Source organism: Grampus griseus, assembly GCF_964374135.1.
Source record: "Grampus griseus genome assembly, chromosome: 13".
Taxonomy (NCBI): domain Eukaryota; kingdom Metazoa; phylum Chordata; class Mammalia; order Artiodactyla; family Delphinidae; genus Grampus; species Grampus griseus.
The window spans coordinates 85958086-85981162 of NC_139007.1; the positions used below are offsets into that span (position 1 = coordinate 85958086).

A 23077-nucleotide genomic window follows, 5' to 3' on the forward strand; every position below is an offset into this window, starting at 1 on the left:
TTTGTTCAGTCGAGTTTTGCACGGACAGGCTCAGATCCATTTTCCTTGAGCTCAGAAGGCATTGTCCATCTCTGCTGCTTCCAGACACCCTGGCGGGAGGGCGCTCAGTGAAATCAGAGTCCTGAAATAGGCCAGGGCATCAGACAGTGCCCACCCAGCAACGCTGGGCCCCGCCTGCGAGGTGGGTCCCCATCTCCATCACTGGGGACAGAGGTGATTCAGCTGCACTGGTCCTGTGTGTCCTCAAGAAACAACTCGTGGGCAGCGTCTCTGAAAGGGAGCAAGGGGCACCTTGCTCATCCCTATTTCCACGTCATGGTTCTTAGAGAAAGATTTATGCCGCTTCATCTTTTTCCAACATTTCTAGTTAATGGGAAGACAGTCCATTACCACATAAATAGGTGTTGCTATGTCACTATGTTTTAGTAACAGCTTTTTACCCTGAGAGCCTGAAATCTTCATTTCCCTCCTTTCATAAATGCCTTATAAACCATACGAATAGCCATTTTGGGAGGCCACAGCATTTTGAACGCTGGTAATTTCACATGGTTCAAACAGACATGTCTGTAGATACATCATAAACACATGTTCCATACCACATGGTGTGGAAAAGAAAAACTAAAATAAAAAAGATTCTACCTTTTAAGAATGGCAAAAGAGAGGTTTCACAAACAATCAAATTTTCGTGGTCTGTAAGAGATTATCTAGAACATCACTAACAAACTACTAATCCTACGTGAAATCGACATGCGCTGGATTTCATCTCGGCATAAAGTCCTATGAAGACTGGGGAAATTTGGTGAATGTCCACATACCACATATACAAAAAGAGTTACTTTAAAAAGCCAGGACTCTGTTCTGCTTAAACTCTAGGAAAGGTTGGCTTCATGGTTTACCTCAGGCCCTCATGTTCTAGAAATCGTAAGTCTGTATAATTTCTACCAGTTACACCAAGGACGTAGAGATATTAGCACTGCCCTGGAATAACTCACTTATCCTCGTGAAAGATGTATTGACATCGTGCTGTATGTGGATGTGGCCCTACATAAAGACACAACTATTTCTCATTTCCTGAGAGAAATCAGTTTTCATTTTAATTTGAAGGTGAAAAAGAAAGGAAACGAAAAATTCTAGTGCACAGATTTATCGTAGACGATTGCTAGACGTCTAGGAGTCATGTCTTATTTAATCCATAGAATAATTATAGAAAGTAGTTCACACGTTGTCCCCTTCATAGATGGGGGAACTGAGGCTTGGACAGGCAGAGTATCTGCACAGTTTACACGGAGGGTGAGGGGAGCCAGCCTGCAGTCCCAGCCTCCTTGACTCCTTGGGGACGGTCATATGAACTGGTCCCGAAGGGCGCCGCCTTCTCTGTTCCTTTCTTCCTTGTTCTCCTACTTTTTCCTTCTTTTTGAGAAATACTTGTGGGGTATGCACTTCTAAGAAGATGCACGGCTCAAGTTCAAGGACCCTAGCCAGCACAGTGATACGCTAAAGGCCCACGGAAGCTACAGGAGAGGGAAGGTGTGTGGTGTCCCTAAGCTCAGCTCCATGGTCACGGGCTTCAGGCAAACCGAGGCCCCAGCTCCAGCCACCACGGGGCCCACCACGTGGGCGCTGCCTGTACTTCTCATTCCCTCAGCTTGGGGCCGCCTCTCCCTTGGGCTCAGGAGGCACCTCTGCCGTCTCCTTCACCAGACATTCAAGTGCTTCGCCCTGACGTGCGGGACCAGCCCCAGTGGAATGTGACCCACTTGGAGGGAACCATGGACCTAACTTACCTTTCCATAGGACCCTTGTCCCAAAACTTTTAACAGTTCAAACTGGGAAGGGTCGGCCTTTTCAAAGCCTGCTTTCACATGATGACTGATGTCAATCTCCTTCACGATGCCCTCTTCCTGCAAGAGAAAAATGAAAACAATACAAATCAAGGGGCTCCTCTGGATTCGTCCGCTGAAGGTACAACAAGTCGGGTACGGTATGGATTTTCAGGACAGGAGCTTAAAGCGGTGACACCACAGAGCTTTACAAAACCAACCTGCTTTTTATACCAAGGATTCCGCTCGTGAGCCTGTAACTGCTTCCTTTCCCCATGGAGTTGTGTCACGTGGTCTTACCAGTATCTCAGTGAAATCCATCTGCTTCTTATCAGTTTGGGCAAAATTTTGGACAGGGAGGAATGCGGGAACCATGGAACAAAACGAACCTCTGTGAATCTGTCTTAACGTCTACACTGCTGTGGTCAAAAAGGTTATCAGGGGCTTCCCTGGTGGCGCAGTGGTTGAGAGTCCGCCTGCCGATGCAGGGGACACGGGTTCGTGCCCCGGTCCGGGAAGATCCCACGTGCCGCGGAGCGGCTGGGCCCGTGAGCCATGGCCACTGAGCCTGTGCGTCTGGAGCCTGTGCTCCGCAACGTAAGAGGCCACAGCAGTGAGAGGCCCGCCTACCGCAAAAAAAAAAAAAAAAAAAAAGTCACCAATAGGGATCCACAGGCAGAAGTAATCTGTGAATGCAGTTTTTTTCCTCCTCCTTCTTATAATTCTACTCTCCCTTATATTTTTGCCAGAGCTAATGCAAAGAATGATTCATTGCCATCCCAGAGCTTATATTTCAGAAGAAGCAGTCAGATAGGATTTCCTGCCAGTCCAGAAGCCTTCCCAGTAGGAAAAAAAAGGCCTTGATCTTTAAATTAAAACACTGGCAGAAATCACTACAAATTCTCATCAGAGAACTACCTGTCCCCAGAGACGTACTGCTTCCCCTGTAAGGGGGTATGCCACCTATCCACCACCAGCTATTTGACATGGAAAAACTGTAAAGTAGGTGTTTTTCCGTGGGGAGGTGCATGAGGTCACTCAACCTGCTGTGACCCCCTCGGCAGGCAGGTGACCCAGCTCCTGCAGTGCAGCATCCCCGGAGGGGTCCGTGCCCCGGACCCCAGGATTCCCGCCCAGGGCCCCGCGTCACCCCTCCTGTGAACAAGCAGCCCAGCACCCAGGCCATCAGGTCTCCCCAGCCCAGCGCATCCCACCAACACGTCAGCATTCACCTTCCTGAGTCACCACTGCCCAAACATGTCGACTCAAAGGCCTAGAAGCAGATCTCTCTTAACATTTCACTTTGTGTAGATTCTTGCTGTCCAAGTATTTACAGCAAACGCACTCAAAGCACATACCTAACCCCCTCCTCGGGACGTGCGTTAAAACCTCAGGCTGCTCCCTGATAACGCTGCGGCGCAGTTAATGTCCCATTTAAAGTCAGTAAGGTCTTGAACAGCAAAGACTCTCAACTACCCACAGAAAAAGGAACCAAGCGTTTCACATTTTAGATTTTAGAGTTCTGCATTCACAGTGACATTTTGGCTTGAACTTGCTTGAGATATTTTGTTTTCCTCTTTACCAAGAATTAAAAAAAAAAAAAAAAGAAAGAAAGAAAAAAGAAAAGGTCTGGAATCCAATGCTGATTGCTGTGTGCACAGGAAACACCCAGATGGGAGCACGGGGAACGTGCCCGGGCTTGTCTGCTTCTGTTTCCAGACTGGACAGCGATATCTTCTGAATCATTCTGTGACTATTGCCTTAAAGGGCAACCAGATATAAAACAGTGTCTGTGCTTCATTTTGAAATAAATGCTTTTCCCTTTTATGAGGCAGGTCATGTTTTCTAGAATTCTATGTGGATTTTAATGCCATTCCCTTAAGAAAATAAAGTCTGTTCCCTCTACATATAGCACTAAAAATTTGGTTTGTAGCATAACTCCTATGAAAGAGTATTTTTTTAAATAACTTGAGAAATCTGTGGGAGAACCTGGTGTCATGGTCAGGCCCTTGCTCTGTAAGCAAGGATTTCAAAAATGTTCTAATGCGAGAGAGAAAAACTAGAGAAATGACATCAACATAGGACAAAATAATTTACGACAGTGAATTTTAGACTCCCTGTTGAAATTCTGACAGATGGAGGAAATTCCTGTGCAGGTATTAGAGACACAGGGGCAGTGATGGAAACGGCCGGAGGGGACCCGTCGCGGTGCCCTCCGTGCTCTGCCTGCACCGAAGTCACCCTGGAAGGTAATTTCCTCTGTTCTGAATCATCTGCTTTTCATGTCATTAAAGGGAGAATATTTATGAAAAGTAAACGCAGATTAAAAGTTGTGAAATATTCAATGTTCACTGCAGCTCTATTTACAATAGCCAGGACATGGAAGCAACCTAAGTGTCCATCGACAGATGAATGGATAAAGAAGATGTGGCACATACATACAATGGAATATTACTCAGCCATAAAAAGAAACGAAATTGAGTTATTTGTAGTGAGGTGGACGGACCTAGAGTCTGTCATACCGAGTGAAGTAAGTCAGAAAGAGAAAAACAAATACTGTATGCTAACACATATATATGGAATCTAAAAAAAAAAAGAGGTTCTAATGAACCTAGGGGCAGGACAGGAATAAAGATGCAGACGTAGAGAACGGACTTGAAGACACGGGGAGGGGGAAGGGTAAGCTGGGACGAAGCGAGAGAGTGGCATGGACATATATACACTACAAAACGTAAAATAGCTAGCTAGTGGGAAGCAGCCGCATAGCACAGGGAGATCAGCTCGGTGCTTTGTGACCACCTAGAGGGGTGGGATAGGGAGGGAGGGAGGGAGACACAAGAAGGAGGGGATATGGGGATATATGTATGTGTATAGCTGATTAACTTTGTTATACAGCAGAAACTAACACACCATTGTAAAGCAATTATACTCCCATAAAGAGGTTTAAAAAAACAAGTTGTGAAATATTAATGACAAAGACGTAGAAAATAAGAATCGGGCAAGTGTTAGCTTTGTCTCCAAAAAAGGGGGACAAGGTCATTATAGAAATCACTGATCTGCATGCAGAATATCACTTCTCAGAAAGAGCAAAGAATAAGTTATTGAACAGGTGACTCGTGAAAGTGCAGAAAAGAACAAGGAAATCACCGAAACTCTGACTCTCTTTGAGCAAGTCCTGCCAGGCTAACCCCGTCCCACTCCGGGCGCTGTTAACGCAGCGGTGGCCGGAGAACTGCAGCCTGGCTTTCCGGGGTCCCGCCGGGAGCTCAGGTCAGCAGAGGCCGACATCTCGAGGCATCTCCCATCAGGGCACCACGGCTCCCTCTTCTAGACCCCAAAACAGGACGTCCTCGCCAGGGAATGACATCTTGTTCCAGAGGCTGTGGCCGTGGTGCCCCTGCATCAGAACCACCAGGGAACTCGTTAAAAATGCAGATTCCAGGCCCGGGGCGGGACTACGGAGCCTGGAATCTCTGCGAAGGACGGGGCTTCACCTCGAGCCCCACTCCCCGTCCTGCAGGGTGGTTCCCTGCAGCACACAAACAGGCTGTCCTGTCCGCATGCTTCTCAGGAAACACAGACTGCGTGGTCCCACCGCCGCCCACCAGCTCTTTGAAGGGATTTCCACACTCGCTGCCCCACCTCCCTCCTCTCCTCTCTCACACCCACTGCCACCCACTCTCTTCACCTCATCAAGTCATTAAAACCCTCCACGGGGCTCAACCCAGGGGTCAGACCTCAGAGTCCGCGCACTGGGCACCATCCATCACCCCATCTTCCTCGAAACGCTTCCCTCACTTGGATTCCGGGACATCACGCCCCCCCGGGTCTCCCGACACCCCCTCTCTCCCGTCTCCTTATCTCCCTGTCTCCCAACATCCCCTGGACCCCGGCTCTTCTTCCCCGTCATCACCCCCTCGGGACCTAGTCCTGTCTCGGGGCTTTGTGTTACCGTCTGAACACCGACAGCTCTCAGGTCTGGACCTGCCCCCAGAACTCCAGACGTGAGGCTCATCCCCGGTGAGGTCCTGAGTGTGCGCGTGTAGTCGGGGAGACCTCGGGGGCCGGGAGCCTCCCGGGGCCTCCGCTCCACGCGGGCAGGGGAGAGGGCTACGGGGCAAACCTGGCATTTGTCGCTGGCCCTCTGCCCTGTCAGCTGCTCTGACCTGGGGCCTGGCCTCTGAGTACTTCCTACCACTTCCCAGCTCATCAATGCATTTAACTGTTTCAAAGAGATATTTTATCCATACTTTCAATTGTTTTTAGACAGAGAGCTCACCACACCTAGCCCACCGTACTGCTAGGAACAAAGTTCAGAAATGCTTTGAAAGTGGAGAGAAGTCACCAAGTAGCTCATCTGTCTCTTCCAGGGAGTGAAGACAGGGGACCCTTGAAAAGTCCCTGGGGGAGGCGCACCCCACCCCCAGTAAAGCGTCCAGAATCAACGACACAGGCCGTTCACTACAAAGACCCCCAAGGAGACGGCTGTGCACACGCTATAACACAAGGTAGAAGGACCAGGCGCGAGCCTCAGACTCAGAGCCAGAAGGAACCTCCTCCTTCTAGGCAGGTCCGGTGGCTTCTCCAAGGGAACCCAGGGGCCGAGCCGCAAGCGGATCCCGACCTCCCGGGGCCGGGACGGGATGCAGGCTCCGGGCAGCGCGGTTTCCTCTCCCACCCGCCCGAGGAAGCTTCTGAGACGCAGTGGCTCATGCACTGCAGACTCTTCTCTGCTCTTTAAATTGCCCTTCACACGTCTCCGCCAATGTGTCTGCTCCCGCTGGCGTGAGCAAATGTGAGATGAAATTACAGAACCAGCTGCGCTGGTCCAATCGGTTCCTCGGGAAACTATTTCTACTGAAAGTTTCCACTCCGTTTCCAAAGGGCTAAATATAAGCTAAGGCATTTAGGATGGCGACACTCCCCCAACGAGAGTGGGACTCCAGCTGGCTCTACGGGCACTTGCTGGCCTCTAGACAGAACAAGGACGGCCCACTGAAGAAAAACAAAACCCTGCGGGAAGGCACAGGAGCAAGGGAACGAGAAAGGAAAATGCTGGAGGAAACCAGAGGCCGGGGGCGGCGGCTCCGAGACGCAGGAGAAGGACGATGCGCGGAGCGGTGGCCCCTGCCTGGGGTCCACCGGGTGTGGTCCAGGGCCTGAACCGCAGACCCACCTGGTGCAATGCCCGCCTGGATGTTGCAATGCCCCGAGGGACAGATCGTGCAGTGCACGCAGGGCACTCTTTTCTCATGCATCTTGGAATGGCGCTTTCCCTTTTTTTACCAAAGAAAGTGACCCAGCCCCCAGGGCAGTCAAGGCAGTAACTCACGCACAGGGACAACCAGCCGGGCGTGTCCGCCTTCAGAAAGAGACCTTGAGCTGCTTCTGAAGCCCATCAGGGACTGAACTGGGCCGAACTTGGGACTCAGACATCACAGCAGGGGGAAGTGAAGAAACTCAGAGGAGAGGGGAGGAGAAACAACCAAGACACGTCTCATTTTTATTCTCTGCCTTTTCCTTCCCATCCAGACTTTTGCCCTCTACCTCCCTTTTACTAATTTTGTTATTAAAGGCAAGGTGGACTTTTCCCTCTGTTTTTAAATTAAAGTGCCACCCCTCACGGCTTCTGTCTTTCTTTGCCCTCGTTGCCTGTCTTTCCCTCAAATTATCTCCCCTTCCATCCTTCTGAAAGCCTCTCGGTCTGCTGGTATTTTTATAAATCACAGTCTATGCAAATTGGACGCCCTGGAAGCTGTGATTATAGCGGTGACGGGCAGACAGAGCCGCGTTCCTGCAGGGGCCTCCTTGCACAGAGAGAGGAGGACACAGGCGCCCACAGCATACGCGCTGCAGGCTCCCAGGTTCTGACACCTCGACGCCCCTCAGGTGGGTTAGTTCTAGTAAGTTCCATCAATCCTTGAGCCCCCGGAGAAAGCAACGCTCTGTGGAACATGAGCTGTGAAGTGACAGAGGCCCCGGAACCTGGGTGTGGTGTTTCAGGTGCAGGTTCTAGTGGCCATGGACACTTTCCATCTCACCTGGAAAGCCACCTTCAAGGACGTACTTTGTGAAGAGTCACTTTGCACACGGATGAGGAAGTCGTTATCTGCATTTGTCGAGAGGCACTGAGGAATCGCCAAAGGGCCTCAAAACTGTGGATGGAAACGTATGTCGCCATAGGTCCCGAAGCAGAGAAGTTTCCTTACGGAACACACAGCTCTGTATGCGGACAGTGTCTGTCCTGGGGCAGCGGGATGTGTGCTGACGGGGCTAAGTCTTTATTCTTTAGTACAACTTTAAAAATAGTGCCGAGTAAAGAGGGTGATAAAATGATACCAGGCTGCCTGCCTGCCGTGCACCGAACAGGCAATTATCACCGTTTCCCATCCGTCCACATACTCAGAACACTGTCACTTCGGATCTGAGATGTGTGGTGTGAAAGAGAGAGAGGCTGCGCTGAGAGTTGAGAAAAGCTGACAGCGTGGGCTTGAAATTCCCAAACGAAAAGCCTCCGCGACGATCACCCACTATCAGTGTAACTATAGTCTCATCCCAGTGAGATCGACTGGGACAGCTTCACGGTTTTTTCCAGAAAAGGGAAAATTTCACTTATCTGAATATCATCATCTCCAAGACTTAATTATTTACATATTTCTGACTTGATATCCAATTTTTTTTTTCAAAATCAACATTTCGGTAAATATCTCTATCAGAACGAGTTGTTGATAACTGTGATGTTTCTGACAGAGGTAAGGACATGCTGAGGCAGCTGGTGTCAGGGACTCTGTGCCCGTGGGACGTGTCCCTCCTGCCAGGCTCTTTTCTGTTCCAAGTCTCTGCATCTATTGTCAACGGAAGGCCCAGCATTCCCCGCTCACAACTGTACTCTCTCCACAACAGAAACGGGCTGAGACACCTGTACAGACAGCTGGACGTCAATTCTCACTATTCCATGAGGCCAGCTCGTGCTCCTTCTCTAGTAAAAGGTGACAGACTCATAGGGACACGTAACTAGCGGAGAACATCTACCAGCATCATTACAAAGGTTTCACTTATTTTTCTCTTCAGGTATGAAACCAAAGGTCCTCCAGAACCATCCGTAAGAATTTCTTTGCATTCGAAGCTGGTCGTCAGATGGTAGGTTGCAATGTTCAAAAGGGCAGGAATATTCTCAAAGATAACGTGAAAATTCAACGTCTAGTGGATTGTTTGTGTTTTTCTTGCTCTACCGGGAAGAGTATCACTGTACATTTGTGCATGGGAACATTTAAGCCAAAGGTACAAATTGTAACGAAAGTACAGATCCGCCAGCACCCACTGGCACACTAGTCATAAACAGTGACTCAAGGGTAAACACCAAACTATAGCAAAAGCTCTGGGCTGTATCCATCCAATCACTCAGACATCCTCTGAAGACACCTGACTCGGGTACCACAGACCAGTACACTGCACCCTCCTGTCCAGTGAGCAGGCACTGATTGGGCATCTCTAAGCAACACTTATGTGGAGAAGGGCCATTTGGTTTCTGCAAAGAAAACACTGCTAAAGTAACAGGCTTTTTTTAATGGTGCAAAAAACACACAGCAACAGTTACTAAAACTGATCGCTATGATTGGGAAAGTCTTATGCTGGAATGTCTATATTTATAGCCCTTCCTCAAAGTAGAGATCACTTCTTCAAAGAATCCGCCTGCCAATGCAGGGGACATGGGTTCGAGTCCTGGGCCAGGAAGATCCCACATGCCGCGGAGCATCTAAGCCCGTGCGCCACAACTACTGAGCCTGTGCTCTAGAGCCTGTGAGCCACAACTACTGGTCCCGTGTGCCACAACTACTGAAGCCTGTGCACCTAAAGCCCGTGCTCTGCAACAAGAGAAGCCACCACAATGAGAAACCCACGCACCACAACCAAGAGTAGCCCCCGCTCGCCGCAACTAGAGAAAGCCCGCATGCAGCAATGAAGACCCAACGCAGCCAAAAATAAAAATAAATGAATAAATTTATTTAAAAAAAAAAGGTGACGTTGGTGCCCCTCTCATTAGCAAGCATGTCTGTGATCCTCATGAGGGTGGACAAAGCAGAATCCGTGGGGTGTAGATAAGGATGAATTATTCAAACCGGTAACGTCTTAGCAAACGGGAATAACTTGCAAAAGGATCATAGGCTGCCGCTTGGGTGAGTGGAATGACGGCAGCACGATTTAACATGCGGGCACGTGTGCAGGGTGAGGTCATGTGTTTGGGAAAGCGATGATTGTGCCCTGCAAAGCATTTTATGTTTTGACAGAGAGTCATCAGTCACCAGGCAGGACAGGATCTGAAAACCACCGAGTCCACGCCTTGGAAAAATATATGCCGCCATGAACAGAAAGCCATCGGGCTTACCGGACAGCTGGGCAGACTGGTGGGCACTGAGCGGGAAGCCTGCTTTCATTCACACACAAGTTCCACGGTCACCAAGAGGCACACACGTTCACACCGTCTGACCCAGGGATCTCACTCCTCAGACTTTATCAACGATCTGAATATGGAAAGCCGTTTGTTACAATGTTTTTTTAAATAAGAGTGAAGAAATGAGAAACAATTTAAATGTCCAGCCAACAGTGGAAGAGTTAAGTAAATGATGACATCCACCAAATGAAATTTTACACAGGCATTAAAAGTGATTACACCATTTACAGTTGCTCCCAGAATAATGAAATACTTAGGAGAAAACTAACAAAACACGTACAGTATCTGTGTGCTGAAAATTCCCGAACGCGACTGAAAACAATCAGAGAAGAGGTAAAAAAATGAAGGGACATTCATGTCCACAGATTGGAAGACTCAGTAAAGACTATAATTCTCCAAACACTGATCTGTAGGCATAACGCAATTCCCATCAAAGTCTGAACTAGGCTTTTTGTAGATACAGATAAGCTGATTCTAAAATTTATACGGATTACATATATATGCATTTGCATACAGTATTTGTTTTTCTCTTTCTGACTTACTTCACTCTGTATGACAGTCTCTAGGTCCATCCACCTCACTAGAAGTAACTCAATTTTGTTTCTTTCTATGGCTGAGTAGTATTCCATTGTATATATGTGCCACATCTTCTTTATCCATTCATCTGTCGATGGACACTTAGGTTGCTTCCGTGTCCTGGCTATTGTAAATACTGCTGCGATAAACATTGGTACATGTGTCTTTCTGAATTATGGCTTTCTCAGGGTATATGCCCAGCAGTGGGATTGCTGGGTCATATGGTAGTTCTATTTTAGTTTTTTTAAGGAATCTCCATAGGATATATGTATGCATATGGCTGATTCACTCTGTTGTACAGCAGAAACTAACACAGCATTGTGAAACAATTATACTCCAATAAAGATGTTAAAAAATAAAAATAACATTTATATGGAGGGGCTTCCCTGGTGGCGCAGTGGTTGAGAATCTGCCTGCCAATGCAGGGGACACGGGTTCGAGCCCTGGTCTGGGAGGATCTCACATGCCGCAGAGCAACTAGGCCCGTGAGCCACAACTACTGAGCCTGCGTGTCTGGAGCCTGTGCTCCGCAAGAAGAGAGGCCGCGATAGAGAGAGGCCCGCACACCGCGATGAAGGGTGGCCCCCGCTCGCCACAACTACAGAAAGCCCACGCACAGAAACGAAGACCCAACACAGCAAAAATAAATTAATAAACTCCTACCCCCAACATCTTCTTAAAAAAAAAATTTATATGGAAACGCAAATGACCTAGAATCCCTAAAAACAATCTTCAAAAAGAATAATAAAGTGGGAGGAATCACTCTACTGATGTTAAGGCTTACAACGTAGCTACAGTAATCAAGACTGTGAGATACTGGTGGAAGGACAGACACACAGACTAATGGAACAGAACAGAGAGCCTGGGCATGAACCCATCCCATTCAAATACACCCAACTGATTTTTGAGAGGGATGAAGAAGAAATTCAGTGGAGGAAGGAGAGTCTTTTCAACAAACGGTGTTGGAGCACTGGACCTCCAAGGCGAAAAAAAACAAAACAAAACAGACCTAAATCCCGTTTTATACAATGACCTGAAAATGGATCACAGACTTAAATGTAAAACATAAAACTATAAAACTTTTAGGAGAAAAGCTTCAGGACCTAGGAATAAGGGGGAAATTCTTAGATATGATCTCCAAAGCATGAGCCATCAGTAAACGGAGCTTAATCAATGTTTAAAACTTTTGTTCTGCAAAGACTCTGCTAAGAAGATGAAAAGAGAAGCTATAGCCTGGAAGAAAACACCTGCAAACCACTTACGCAACAAAGGTCTTGTAGCTATAACAAATAAAAATTCTCAAAACTCAACAATAAAATAAAACAAATAATCCAATTAGAAAATGGGTAAAAGAGATAAACAGTCATTTCACCAAAGAAGAGATACAAATGGCAAACAAGCGCCTGAAAATACATTCAACATCATTAGCCACGAGAGAAAGGCAAATCCACGTAAGATATCACCACACACCTATCAGTGGCTAAAACAGAAAATACAGCGATAACATCAAATGCCGGTGAGGATGCAGGGAAACTGGATCTCTCATCCATTGCTGGTGGGAATGGAAAATGGATCAGCTGCTGGAAAACAGTCAGGTAGCTTCTTACAAAATGAAACACGAACTTACCGTACAACCCACTAATTGCATTCTCGCACATTCATCCCAGAGAAATGAAGAGTACGTTCACACAAAAACCTGAATGTGATAGTTCACAGCAGCCTTATACCCAAACAGGAAACAACCCAGACGTCCTCTAACTTAAATGCTTAAGCAAACTGGGACACATCATCGGCAACAATAAAAAGGGACAAACTAAGGATACACACGACACGAGTGAGTCTCCGCAGAATGATGCTGAGTGAAAAAAGCCAATCTCAAAAGATTATATTTATCCTGATGAAACAAAAATTCCTACTTGGAGGCAAGACAAGAAAAATGTAAACATAAAGCGTCTTCTCTGCCTGTTTGGGCCTCCTCCCTCCCCTCTAGTTTGCTCTGTGTGTCTGCATTATACATTAACCAGACTTTCCCAATGGCAGTAATACCAGCTCAGCCATGAAGATCAAATTTCTCCTTCTGTGTCAGCCATACAACTCCTTAGAAGACAGCATTCCCTCCTCAATCCTGTAAGGGGTCACGATCACCCACCACTAGCCTTGCAGACAAGCCTTACGTCCAAGGCCAATACATGGATTCCTTTAAAGATAGTGACTGGTGCAGAGCAGTCTGGTAAAACCATCTGGGGAGATACTGAGCCACACCTAAGGGAAGGTCTTAGCTTAAATACCTACTTACGACCTTATTAATGTTACCAGTTACACTACCTGTATTCTGCCTCTTTTACAAGATTATTGGTTCTTGCATTACCAATTGTGTGACTGAGTCTCAGATAAAAATAACAATGATTAGGTGACTTGAAAGGATTCATCAAACATATAGTCCTACAAGATGCATGACTGTAACAGTGTTAACTCGAGATTTGGGAGGAAGCCACAAGAGGGAACTCTTTCCTGGACCACAGCAGACCAGTAAGGCAGGTGGTCCACAGGCTTTTGGCTGCTGTTAACAGGGCCTAGTCCAGTAACAGCACTTGGAGTGACCTCTCGACAAAATCCTCCCCTGATCCGGGGATGAGCACTCCTAGCGCCTTGGGGCAAATGGGTCAGGAGACGCCTCCCAAACCTTGGTCAAAATTAAGCCTGAAAGGGAAGGGATTGCAAAATAAAGACTGTTGCCCACCATCCAGTTCTACATGAATCATATCATTAGCCACTGCAGTTGCTGACCTACAAGACACCCTGAATGGAATTCAGAACAAAGATAAGGATGAAGCCCTCTGTGCTCTGGGACAACGGGCGGAACCGGCCCTCAGAGAGTTAGATATTCTCAGGAGAAGCTTTTTATGAACCTGGATTCTTGCATCTTCCCATACTTACAAAAGCACTAAAACCATTAACTAAGATGTCTTCTCCTTGCACATAGCAGTAACCTTCTATCAAGATGTGTGCTTGATTGCCTGTACCCCCTTTGTCAAAATCACATATACACTGGCCTCCCCCTTACTCTTCAGTCCTCAGAGCTCTCTAAGAGACTGTCTCTAGGGTTATAATGCTCAGATTGGCTCAAATTAAAATTTCTATTTCTTTCTTAGATTGACTATTGATTACTTTTTCATCAACAATATGATTCCCATTTGTATAACATCTTTTTTTTTTTTGGCCGCCTTGGGTCTTTGTTGCTGAGCGTGCGCTCTTCTCTAGTTGCTGTGGGCTCCTCTTCATTGTGGTGTGCGGGCTTCTCACTGCGGTGGCTTCTCTTGTTGCAGAGCACGGGCTCTAGGCGCACGGGCTTCAGTAGTTGTGGCGCACAGGCTTAACTGCTCCGCGGCATGTGGGATCTTCCCGGACCGGGGCACGAACCCATGTCCCCTGCATTGGCAGGCGGATTCTTAACCACTGTGCCACCAGGGAAGCCCTTTATAACATCTTTTTTTTTTTTTAATTAGTTAATTAATTTATTTATTTTTGGCTGTGTTGGGTCTTCGCTTCTGCGCCAGGGCTCTCTCCAGTTGTGGGGAGCGGGGGCCACTCTTCATCGCGGTGCGCGGGCCTCTCACTGTCGCGGCCTCTCCTGTTGCAGAGCACAGGCTCCAGACACGCGGGCTCAGTAGTTGTGGCTCACAGGCCCAGTTGCTCCGCAGCATGTGGGATCTTCCCAGACCAAGGCTCGAACCTGTGTCCCCTGCATCGGCAGGCAGACTCTCAACCACTGCGCCACCAGGGAAGCCGTATAACATCTTGAAATGACAAAATCTTAGAGAAAAAGATTAGTGGTTGCCAGAGGTAAGGGATTGTGTGCGCGTGTGCAGGTGTGCATGTGTGTGTGTTGCATAAAAGAGTAACAGGAGGGATCTTTGTGGAGATGGAAAAATTCTGCCTTGATTGTGGTGCAGGTTACGTGAATCTACACGTGTGATGAAACTGCATAGAACCACACACACACACAAAAGAGCACATGTAAAACCGGTGAAATCTGTATAAGTTCTGTTGATTGCATCAAGTGTCAGACTCCTAGTTTTTATACTGTACTATGGTTATACAAGATACTACCAGTGGAGGAACTGGGGGAAGGGCAGATAGGACCTCTGTACTAGTTTCTAAAACTTTCTGCTATTTTATAATTATTTCAGAATAAAATATTTTTAAAAAGTGATTTTGAAGTCTACTTGCAATGTTGAAGGAGCCTTGTTATAAGATTTTAAATTAAAGAAGGCAGTAAATAAATTTTATGTACATGATGACTATACTGACATTTAAAAGAGCTGTCGGAGAAACATTAATGGGAAATACATCAGGAAGTTAACAGTGACGGTGTTAGAGAAGTATAAGAGGTTAATTTTCTTTCCTTTGTTTTCTGAATCTTTTATATAGAAATGTAAACGTAAGCAAGAAGACTCAGGCTTCCATATAAGGAAATTTAAATCAATAAAGTCACCTTGTTAACCACAGATGTGGGATTCCTATACTCACCCACTGCTATCACATCCAGCTAAACTGAAATACAATGGAAAGTTTATGTAAAATGAACTGTGAGTTTCGAAAAGCAGATAAGATCAAATAACTTGCTGCAAGAATACAAAAAGATGGAAGCCAACATGAAAGAATTTGGATACCTTTTCTGAATGCAAAGAATAAACCTACCATTTGGTGAAAAAGAAAGGCTCGATATTTTTAAAGCTATTAAAATTTTTAAACTCAACATGCAAGGTTCATCTTGGACGAATACAGTATTTCCAATCAGGGCACAGATGGTAAACACAAGGATGTACAACGCAGAGACCAACACAAACTTCCCAGCCTGGCGGGTGGCCAGGGAGTTAATAGAATTTTTTCCTGGGAGGTGGGTGGTATGAATTTACTGGAAACTGAAAAATGAGGGAAAAAGGTTTAAAAGTGAAATTAGAGATGACTGTCTGCTATGGTGTATTAGACAAAATGACTTGTGTGATAAATTTATTTCTCTTAAATAGTTTCACAGATATAAATATGAAGGGTTTAAATGTTTTTTCTTCAACAGTCATGAGTAGCAATTCTAAGCAAGATCAACTGTAGTCACTTTTGTAACGTGTGCGCGTGTCGGATCAATAATCCCTAAACCTTCGAGGGGAGTTTCCACGTGAGTGGCATCCCCCATATAAGGCCAATGCATGAGGGCAATGCTTAGGGCAGCAGACTAGAACTACTGTCAATACTCTGGTCCCAGCCATTTTTTCCTGCTAAAAGTAGATCGTCCCAAATATCCTTAGAGAAGACTGCCAATTTGGCTATCAGAGTCTCAGAACACACATGACGTGGAGCTAGCCCTGGCCGTATCCCCTTTCTTATCCCGAAGATTCTTACACACAGAATCCAGACAGAGAACAGTCATGACCTTCAGAATTAAGCTTAAACAATTTCAGTGATAATGGGCTTTTATCAGGTTTCCAAACTTTTGAAAAGATGAAACTCTTGGCCAAAAACCTCAAAGAAGTTAGCTGAATAACCACCCCTCTTCCTCTTTTTAAAACCAACTTAGTTGACATTTAAAAAAATTATAAAACATTCTGCTAAAAAAATCAGATACGTGTTAAAGTTTTCAAATGCCCCCATCAGCCCATCCACATCACACTGCCCTCCAACCCCGAGGGTGGAGCTGTCAGAGCTGCGAGAACTCGGCCCCAAGGGACCCCTCAAATGGCACGAAGCTAACTGGTGAACTGCACACACGTGTAAGCTTTGCCACTACAAGCCAAAGACGCAGAGGCACGAGCACAGATGAAGCACGTCAAGTGAGGCGACAAACTGATTTGGTTTAGAGGGTACAGTGGCCTTGTTGCCATGCAGCTCCCTGCGACCAGCATGGCCACGGTTCCCAAAGCACCAGAGACTGAGAATCCAAGGACCCCCTGCAGGGCCACCGAGGGGTCTGGACAATTGAAATTTTACTCCAGTAGACTCAAGCTGATTGTTACCCAATGACCTGTGAAGCTGTTTGAGAGAAGCAGCTGACCTGCAAACACTTCTTGGAGAAATCAGGGATTACACGCAGGGTAAATACAACATCACTGTCATTATCAGTTGAATCCCCCATCAGCCTGGCCCCTCTGTGCAAATACCTGTTTCGTTCTTGGTGGTACCCTCCTACCTCAAAGCGCCCAGCACACAGCATTTACTCGATACGTGTTTGTACAGGAATAAATGAAGACCTTGTGGGTGCTTTAAGCAAGGTGCACTGAACGCCCTCACGTCTGTTATCCCATGGGATGCTCGGTCCAGAGTACGTCTGCTGAACAAGGCCTGCAGCACGACCGAGCCAACCTGCCGAGGGGCAACGTGATTCATGGTGTAAGACATGGGCTTGGGAACGTCCCACATGCGTGGAGTCGAGATCTGCATTACATACGATTTTGAAATTCAAAGAAATCATATTATAAAAGTTTGTAAAAGTCTATCCTAGCTTGGGTTTTGCCAAAATGCTTCAGCCCTTTCCGGCAATTCGAGATATCTTGCTGTACTTCAAGATCACACCCTTTGTCTACAACAGGCTTAAGTGATGGTGGAGAAAATCCTGAGACTTTTCTGAGACTCTGGTAGTAGTATGTCAAAAATTAACTATTTACCCCAGAAAAAGTGATTTGAAAATTTGTTTAGAAAACTCCTTCTGCTGACGCTATTATCCCAAACTGCTGAGTAAAAGTTCTATCATTTCCTGCAAAGACAACTAATTCTTTACTTGGTGCTACAGCAGTGATGAACCAACCATGACACCTACGCCCTGAACCTCAGATGCAGGCTGGGAGCCTGGCGACAGCTGCAGGTGCTCTGTCACTTCTGCGGTCAAGCTGTGACACGCCGTCAACAGTGTTCACTCTGAATGGTTCCATAATCATTAGCGTATGAGCACACTCATGTAATACTGCTGGATTTAAAATTCTCGCGGTAGGCTGAGCTCATACGCTGTAGGTATCAAGTACCTTGGCCACTTACGCATGTTTTTTTCACACTATTGTTTTGGTTAAACTCCTTGATACAAGCAATGCTTACAAGGACCAGGATTCATTTAAACAGACTGGCGGCCACTGGTGATGTCGTGAGTAGCAAGCATCCCGGGCAGAGTAGCAAGGACCCTCCCTCCCAATGCCCTCTCCTCCCTCTCCCCGCTGTGTCCTGCCCCGACTCAGCTGTCCCAGTATCACACGTGCGGCGCATCTCCCCGTCCATGACTTTGTTCCTGAGCCACACGTGGCTTTAATGGACTTGGCCGTTTTCTGTCGGCAGCTACACACTGAGAGGCTGAAGAAGGACAACCAGCCTGCTGTCATCTGTTTCTGAATGTTTCCAAGTTGCTCTTCTTTCCCAGAATGATGCCTTTGGAACTCCAGTGCAAATCCCACTGAGATTTCCAGCATCCTTTTGGATCTTACCCAGAACTGAGCCCCACCGGAAAACTCACAGGTTTAGGTCAGAGACTGTTCATGGGAAAAGAGCATCTGTGTCTAGGAAGGGGCTCTCGCCAGCAGGCTGCCCCAAAGTGGTGGCTGAAATTGCACCCAGCCCTCCGTGTGCGTGTGCGTGTGCGTGTGCGTGTGTGTGTGTTTGCGCGCGCACAGGGGGACTCCAGGGAATGATCTCAAGCAGCTCTTGGAGCGAAGAGCTCTTGGAATGATTGGTGACGCAGCTGACACAGTTCATAAGTTCAGCTTTCAGCTACTTCTTCCCACAGAGTGACATAGTTTTCTCATTATCCTTCGAACTTTTCAAATAATGATTCCCTGGGAAATTACTCCTACCCCTTTCCTTAAGTGCGAGCTCTGCAAATTTTCACTAGTTTGTGCACATCTCAACTTCTGTCTCAAGCCTCGTGACTACAATATTCCCAGATCGCCAGGCCCGCTTTATAAGGTGGATGTGAGACAAAGCTTAACCTGTCTCTTTTGTTGTGAAAACACTGGACTGCGAGCTGCTGACTGAATAAAAAGCCCAGGGGAGCTTCCGTGCCCGCCTCTCCCTGGATGCGCACGCTGTTTGGAGGGGGTGGACAGAAAGGCTCAGGAATAATGCCTGCGACTCGAGCCTTCACTGGACGAGAAGACAGAGGCAGAGGTGCTGGTGGCAGTGAGGACACGGTCCCCAAAGGACACACACTGGCCCATCAGACATGAGATCAAGCAAGCAAGTCAACGCGCTGTCGGAAAGAGTTGCGGGTTTCTTTTTTTGGTTTTTTGAGAAAACAGTGTGACCTTCCACCCCGGCTAAAGCTGAGGAAACACTCTGGACGACACCACCAGCAACTCTATCGAAAGTCTTAAAAATACTCAAATTGCACGTACACTCAGGGCCCAGCAAACGAAAGGCAGTCATGAGTTTTACAAAGATAAATTAATCGGTAATTTTAAAAACCTGATTTTGAAATGAGTTTAGGGATTTTTCATTCCTTGACCTTTTCCCTGTGTAGCTAGAATACTGTCCAAGTGATGACAGAAAACATCCATTCAATGAACACCATGTAAAAATTACCCATTTCTTCAGCAGTTTGGACTCAGATGTACTGAAACAGCTTGAACCTGCAACACTGCGCCTAAGCAAACAAGCCTGCTTTCCTCGCAGGTACGTGGCAGGATCTACACGACGGAAAAGACGGGGTCCGTCTCCACATCATGGCTTTTCACACCTCTCTTTATGACACACTCCTATCAGCCTCAATATCTGAGATTTCGGGCTTCCCTGGTGGCGCAGTGGCTGGGAGTCCGCCTGCCGATGCAGGGGACACGGGTTTGTGCCCCGGTCCGGGAAGATCCCACATGCCGCGGAGCGGCTGGGCCCGTGAGCCATGGCCGCTGAGCCTGCGCGTCCGGAGCCTGTGCTCCACAACGGGAGAGGCTGCAACAGTGAGAGGCCCGCGTACCGCAAAAAAAAAAAAACAAAAAAAACAAAACTGAGATTTCTTCATTCTGACAGAGGACACAGAGTCATCATCGATCAAGAGCGTCCTTTTTGAGGAAAGGAAAGGGATTGAGGGACGCTGGCCTCTAGACAAGGGACCACTAAGGGTGAAGGTGACAGGGATGTCCCAGGACACTGCTTTGAACTGAATGTGTCCCCCGAGATTCAAAGCCTGAAGCCCTAACACCAGTGTGATGGTAATAGGAGCTGGGCCTTTGGGAGGCGATTGGTCAGGAGGGTGGAGCCCTCAGGAATGGGATTACTGCCCTTACAAGAGACCCAGAGAGCTTCCTCGCCCCTCTGCCACGTGAGGACGCAGCGAGAAGACGGCATCTATGAACCAGGAAGCGGGTCCTCACCCGACACTGAATTGGACCTTCAGCCTCCAGGACCTCAATAAGTAAATTTCTGCTGTCCATCAGCCACTCAGTCTGTGGAACTGTGTAACAGGAGCCTGAATGCACCAAGTCAAGCATGGAAGTAAGTGTGTGCGGCTCTTGAGGGGGCAGAGCGTTGGAGACAGTGAGCGCCGAACGGAGGGGCCGTGTCTGGAAATCTGGGGGAAGAAGAGGTGATTTCTGATTCTCTGTCTCTGATGAGCCAGGAATGATCAGCACGTCCTTCATCCAGAGCTAATCTCCGGGGATTCAGCAAGCAGTCTGTTCCCGGGCCGTTCTTCGCTCCTTCTCCCAAGTTCTAGGTCATCAGGAAGCCTCCCTTCCACAGGAGACCCCACTCCAGCTCCTAAGCAGCTGTGTCGCCTGCCTGCCGCGATGTGAACGGCCGTTTGAGGGACCTGGCCCTGCACACTAGGTGCTCAATTCACCCGAATGGGTTCCTCTGTCATTATCATCGCATTTTCATTCTTCTTGACCTGTGAGCCCCTGAAGGCTTTCCTCTTAATACCCGACATTATGGGAAAGACTATTCCTGCACCCACTGAAAAGCACCTAAATACGCTCATTCCCCCCTGAATCAATGGGTCTTTTTCAGCAAACGTCCTTCATCTTAGAAGGAACGTGAACTTCCGTCAGAGCTGCGGTTGAAGGTCACATAGTACTTAGAGGGCAGGAGAATCCCACGCCCAGGAAGGAACACCCTCGGGAATGGCCTGGAACAGACACGTGTGGGCAGGTGGCACATGGTGAGGCCAGGTGAACCAGGAAACAACACACACCTTCCTTTAAACAGAGGAACATTGTAAGAGAGAATCTGAAGTTGCTGTTCTCACGCAGAACGTAACACTTTCGCGTCCAATTATTCCAGGTAAAGGATCTACAGTCTTCCAAAAAGTGCTACCAGACACCAAAGCAAACCCAAAGGCTCGTCTGGGTACTCCTGGTAAGAGTACACTGCTCTAAGAAACGTGTTCCATCCTCTTACCAAGGCCACCTTAAGAGCCTGTTGGAGGCTTGGGGTGACGGGCATGAACTGGGTGTATCACTGGTGTCCGTTGTCCCAACAACTCCACACCTTCCCAGTTAGACCAGTGCCAAGAAGCCAAATGCCAACACCCAGATGCCAGGGGCACTAACCGGTGCCTACGAATCATACCCTGCTTTACCAAATATGCTGTCTTTTCCGGTCGTCCAACGGCGCTGACTGTGCACGGGGGAGAGCCCACAGTGAGTACGCCCTCAGCCTGTCTGCGCAGTGAGCTGGGCAGCAGCAGACACGACGGAGGCCTGAGCGCGCAGGGACACACTCCTGGCTGCAGGGCGTCCTTTCCAGGCTCGCCTGCGGAGATAAAGCCCTGAAGCCTCTCTGACCAACATAAATGGGGTCCTGGGAACCAAGCCCCTGTAGACTTTCCACAGCGGGCAGCTCGGGTCACCCCGGAACTGGACTATTCTCACGCTGAGTGGTGTCTCCTAGCGCCTGGCTGTGACTCAGTTCAAGTTAACTTGAAGTTCTGTTGCGGAGCTTGGGGAAAATGAACGGACTGAATTACGCCAATATCTCCCCTACCCAACATCCTAACTGAGAGAGTTTTTCTGTCACCCAAGCTGAAAGGAGAAAAATTGGTTTTGGGTTTGCATGGCTGTGTGTTAGCAAAAAAAAGTGTTAATGAAGATATAATGCCACGTACTAAAACAACTAGGGTTTTCTATAACGTAAGGAAGTAATAGAGATAAATTACGAGACAGTCAAGTTACTCCCAGGCAAGTATCAAGAGATCAAAAGAAAACTTGAAATCATTCTGGGCTCTAATTTATATACGGAATCCCCGTCTCTGAACCCTCACTTTCCCAATATTCCCTATAATGACCTGCAGGACGTTTTCCCCCCAGTTCACCCGCCATGCAGGAAGTCTGGGACAGCCTGGACCACACGTGTGCCCCAGCGACAGCCCTCAGGACCGATGAGAGGGTGGGAGAGGCCACTCTCCTCCCACAGGATGGTGGCCGTGCCCAAGGTGTCACAGGTGTGGGGTGTCACTGTCGTCTGCCCCACCTGGGGAAAGGAAATGTCCTCTAAGATGATGGAAAACCCCATGAAGGAAGTGGGTGAGTCTAAGGGGCCTAGAAGCCTGCCCAGCAGGAGGAAGTTCAAAGTCAGGACGTGAGAGGTGAGCTTGTGCAGTTGGATGTCAGCCGTGGCTCGTCCGAGACGGACCCCACCGTGAACACGGGGACAGCCAACCTGGGTCTCCCGTGCTTTGAGTCAGGCAGGAATCCTGGGGTGATGATCCTGTTGGAGTTTCAGAGAGTTTTAGTGATATTCGGGGAAAAGGATTATGCTTTTGAGTTGGTGGAGCTGGGGACACATTAAAACGTTTGCCATTTAGAATGAGGGAATATAGGATCCTGACGTTCAAAAATGAATATTGTGAGGATATCCAAGTCCTCACCAGAGGATTAGATCTGGGTGGAGCTGGAGGCCTTTGGGACTGGAGTGTGACCCTCCAGGCACTACCATCTCCTGATGTGTGGAGTGTGGAGAGCAGGGGTTCAGGAGAGCTTGTGTTTTCTTTTTCAACACACAGAGAGCTCCAAGTATATAACTTAGGAGCAAATACTGGGGCAGGAGTAATGACGTATGAGTTTCACTGGTACCATCTCATTTCTCAAACGTGTACCCATCGGCCAAACATGCAAGTCCTCAAACAGTTTCTAAACACAGAGACCTTCGGTCAGAATGCGTGGAAAAGCGTCGTGCTAAGTGATGAACACTTTCCTTACTAAACACTAGTTAATAACTACACTGTAGTCAGTATACACATCCTAGGCCTAAAATACCACTAGTA

The 23077-nt window shown here is 47.7% G+C and overlaps 1 protein-coding gene across 2 annotated transcripts in view; it reads right to left on the reverse strand.

The window, feature by feature from the left end:
• RPS6KA2 (ribosomal protein S6 kinase A2) overlaps nucleotides 1-23077 on the reverse strand; it is a 162594-nt gene that overhangs the window by 88335 nt on the left and 51182 nt on the right. Inside the window, exons 1-2 of one of the 2 annotated variants that reach the window (XM_082669035.1) lie at nucleotides 5773-5895; nucleotides 1785-1901 (exon numbers count right to left, since the gene is read on the reverse strand). In XM_082669035.1, coding sequence (XP_082525161.1) covers nucleotides 1785-1901; nucleotides 5773-5835 — 180 coding nt within the window. In that variant the 5' untranslated portion in view covers nucleotides 5836-5895. Of the gene's footprint in view, nucleotides 1-1784; nucleotides 1902-5772; nucleotides 5896-23077 lie in introns of those variants that run through there. The other variant, XM_082669034.1, reaches the window with a different exon arrangement.